The sequence below is a fragment of the Sorghum bicolor genome, chromosome 3 (assembly GCF_000003195.3).
Source record: "Sorghum bicolor cultivar BTx623 chromosome 3, Sorghum_bicolor_NCBIv3, whole genome shotgun sequence".
In the NCBI taxonomy this organism is placed as follows: domain Eukaryota; kingdom Viridiplantae; phylum Streptophyta; class Magnoliopsida; order Poales; family Poaceae; genus Sorghum; species Sorghum bicolor.
In genome coordinates, this window is record NC_012872.2 from 70,168,490 (window position 1) to 70,172,243 (window position 3,754).

Below are 3,754 nucleotides of genomic sequence, written 5' to 3' on the forward strand. Positions count from 1 at the left end.
ACTTTAGACTCTATCATAGAGTCTGCATTGTGAGTGTCCTAAACAAGACCTAAACAGGGCCTCTAGTACCTGGAGCAGAGCGGCAGAGGCAGAGCCATGGGGCTCATCATCAGTGCTCCGGTACGTCCGCACCGTCTGGTCTGGCACGCGGCACATGCCCGGGGGACACGCGCGCCACGACCTCACGTCCACCAATAAATGGTTTGTCGGCTTCCCAACGCCACCGACACGCAAGTTCCTCTGGACCTTTCCTTTCTCGCCACAAATCCTCCGCCTCCGCAACGTCGCCGCGCCGAGTGGAGTACAAAAAACAAAACGCTTTTACCACTGGGGTGGCGTTGGAGAGCGGAGTGGAGGCCAGCTGGTCGCCGCGGATGAAAAAACCAGATGTCCGTCCGTCGGTTTGCGTGCCACTGTAGGTCACTGTGCCCCGCTGCCGCTTGACAGAAGCGCGCGGCCTCCCCTTTCTTCGCACACGTTGCTGTCGGCAGCCTCACCAATCTCGGCGCCACATCGGACGGCGAGTGGACTAGTGGTCGCCGGTTCTTCCTCCTGCTGCTCCGCCTGCTTTCACTCCTTTCTCCGTCGCCTTCCCCTTCCAGGGCTACCCACAAGTGCCAAGTGCTCGTGTCCGGATGCGCCAGCGCCGCCTGGTCAACACATTTTTTGCCCTGCGCTGTCACTCCACGCGCGACGCAGCTGCTGCTTCTACTGAAGGAAAGCTTTTTTCCCAGAATAAAGGCTCTCTGTCTGTCTCAGTGAGAGGAGGAGGCGGAGGCGGCGGCGGCGGCCAAGGAGAGAGAGGGAGAGGGAGATGAAGACCCGGAGCTCAGCGAGAGGGGAGCCGAGGCGGCTCGGGAATGCGGCTCTCCTGGCGCTCATGCTCTGCTCCGTCGTCGCGCTCTCCCTCATCCGGGGGAGGTTCGCCCCAATTGGTAGGTACCTTCTGCCATCTTCCACCTCCACTTTCTTATCTCGGCTGCATCTGTACTCTGCGCGGTCGGAATCCTCGCTGTTGTGAGCTGATTTGGGAGGTCCTGCTTCTTCCGCTGCCCGCCTGTACCTGACTGCAGTTACCACCGCAGGAGACGCCATCAAATCCGAGGACGACGCTGCTGCAGCGGCGGTGGCGGTCAGCAAGGCGGCTGCTGTCAACGTTGACACCGGCGACGGCGCCGACGAGGCCGCCGCTGAAGCTGCTGCTGGTAGGTTACCTCCGCCGTTGCTTTTTTGGGTTCCCTCCTCGATTTGGATAAGATTAGTTAGGATTTGGAGCTGGTAGGTTACTCACTTTGTGTTCGTGCAGATCTGCTCACCTGCTCCTTCCTGCTTACTAGCTCCACCTTCCATTTCTTTAGATTCAGCTTGATTTTTCTAGAAGAAATCGTCGTGTTAATTAAATGTAGTGCGGCATTCCGCTACGTGATTGCGCATCAGATCTGAACCTTAATTGGGATTTCGCCGGCCCTGCAGAGGAGAAAGACAAGGAGGAGGTCCAGCCGAAGCCAGCCGCCGACGGTTCCCGCGGCGGCGCAGCCAAGCCGGTGTGCTACGAGACGAGCCGCCGCTCCGACACCTGCGAGGCGGCTGGCGACGTGCGCGTGTTGGGGAGCTCCCAGACGGTGTACGTCGACTCGCTGGACCGGGAGTGGAAGACCAAGCCGTACTGCCGGAAGCACGACAACTTCGCGCTCGCCCACGTCAAGGAGTGGTCCCTCAAGCCGCTCCCCTCCGGCGCTGCGCCGCAGTGCACGGTGAACAGCTCGGCCACCGCGTTCGTGCTCTCCACGGGCGGCTTCACGGGCAACCCGTTCCACGACTACACGGACGTGCTGATCCCGGCCTTCATCACGGCGCACCCGCTCCGCGGCGAGGTCCAGTTCCTGGTCAGCAGCTACAAGTCGTGGTGGATGAACCGCTACATCCAGATCTTCCAGCAGATGAGCCGGCACGAGGTGGTGGACATCGACGCCGACGACGAGGTCCGCTGCTACCGGAACGTGGTGGTGGGGCCGACGTTCCACCGTGAGCTCGGCGTGGACGCGTCCAAGTCCCCGTCGCCGGGGTACTCCACGGCCGACTTCCGCAAGATGCTGCGCGACGCGTTCGGGCTGGAGCGCGCCACGGCCACGCCCAGCGGCGACCGGTGGGACATCCGGCGCCGGCCGCGGCTGCTCATCATCTCGCGCCGCCCGTCCCGCGGGCGCGCCTTCATGAACGAGCGCGCCATGGCGGACATGGCGGCGAGCCTCGGGTTCGACGTGCGGATCGGGGAGCCCGACAGCAGCACCGACACGTCCAAGTTCGCGCGGCTGGTGAACTCGTGCGACGTGATGGTGGGCGTCCACGGCGCCGGGCTCACCAACATGGTGTTCCTGCCGGCCGGCGCCGTGGTGGTGCAGGTGGTGCCGTACGGGCGGCTGGAGTGGCTGGCCCGGAACACGTTCGCGGAGCCGTCGGCGGGGATGGAGGTCCACTACCTGGAGTACGTGGTGCAGCTGGACGAGACGACGCTGAGCGAGCAGTACCCGAGCGATCACCCGGTGCTGAGGGACCCCATGGCCATCCACAAGCAGGGGTGGAACGCGCTCAAGACCACGTACCTGGACAAGCAGAACGTGCGCCCGCACCTGGGCCGCCTCAAGAACACCTTCCTACAGGCGCTCAAGATGCTGCCGCACGGCCGGGACGATTGAAGAATCGAATTAGTTGATCATTTGACCTGGACCTCGGCCTCAGTTATTTATTAGAGGGTAAATGTATAGGTTAATGGTAATTACTACTATTTTTTGGCTTATTTTTGTTTTTCTCTCTTTATTTGTTTGTACGAGTAAGAAGAGGGTGCGCTAGTAGCAGCAGCCAGCAAGCAGTAGTGCTGCTGTGAATGGGTGCACAGTTCGCAGGACAAAGAACTTAGTGTTTAACTGTTTATATTTTATCGTTATATATGCTGCTTTGATAGCATGAAACGTGATTACAGTTATGTGCTTTCACTTAGGACTTGTTTGAATGTGTATGTATTTATCTCAATTTATATGTGTTAAAGTAGATTAGAATGAATTTAAATTAAGGTCTTGTTTGGTACAGCTCAACTTCATTAATAAAGTTATTTTTTAGAAAATAACTTAATGTCTAAACGAAGCTAAGCTATTTTTTTAAAAAAAATATTTGGTAAAATAGCTTTACCAACTACTTATTGCATAGACGGAAGAAAGAAATGAGGGAGAGAGCTGTAGTAAGCTATTTTTTCAGCTTCATCCTACTCTTGTTTTTGTGAGATGAGAAGAAAAAAAACAGCTTCACCCATTGAACTGTTTTGGAAACAAGTATTTGACAAAAAAAAAATAGTTCACAACAATTTATGAAGCTATTGTGAGCCGTATCAAATAGGGCTTAAGTTAGTTTCACTAGAATCCAATCCAACGCTTATGATTTGAAGAAGATACATGTTCATCCAAATAAGACCTTATTAGTTTTCTGCCATTCAAGTTTTATGTAAAACAATGATATTCAGAAGTTCTACATGATAGAGAGTGCCCTAAGCTGGCCTTCAAGCTTAGGACGCCGTTTTTGGGTTACCGGATTAGAGGACAAATTGCAAGTAGAATTTAAAAAGTAACAACATTGTTCAGCGACGATCCACGAAGAAATGAGGTACTAAGTCGCTAACTCTGTGCGTCAAAACAACAACAACAATAACAAAACTAGGTGTTTACTTGAAAATTGTTCCGCGATGATCCACGAAGAAATCGTT

At 55.0% G+C, this 3,754-nt stretch overlaps 1 protein-coding gene across 4 annotated transcripts; it reads left to right on the forward strand.

Moving 5' to 3' along the window:
- On the forward strand, nucleotides 261-2,993 carry LOC110434037. 4 transcript variants are annotated; one of them, XM_021457572.1, is made up of 3 exons: nucleotides 261-935; nucleotides 1,074-1,205; nucleotides 1,438-2,993. In XM_021457572.1, the coding sequence occupies exons 1-3, from the start codon at nucleotides 815-817 to the stop codon at nucleotides 2,694-2,696; spliced, it is 1,512 nt and encodes a 503-aa protein (XP_021313247.1). In that variant the 5' UTR covers nucleotides 261-814; the 3' UTR covers nucleotides 2,697-2,993. The 4 variants fall into 4 exon arrangements, with proteins under 4 accessions (XP_021313247.1, XP_021313249.1, XP_021313248.1 ...); XM_021457574.1 differs by having other exon boundaries at nucleotides 280-935; nucleotides 1,474-2,993; XM_021457573.1 differs by having other exon boundaries at nucleotides 280-935; nucleotides 1,086-1,205.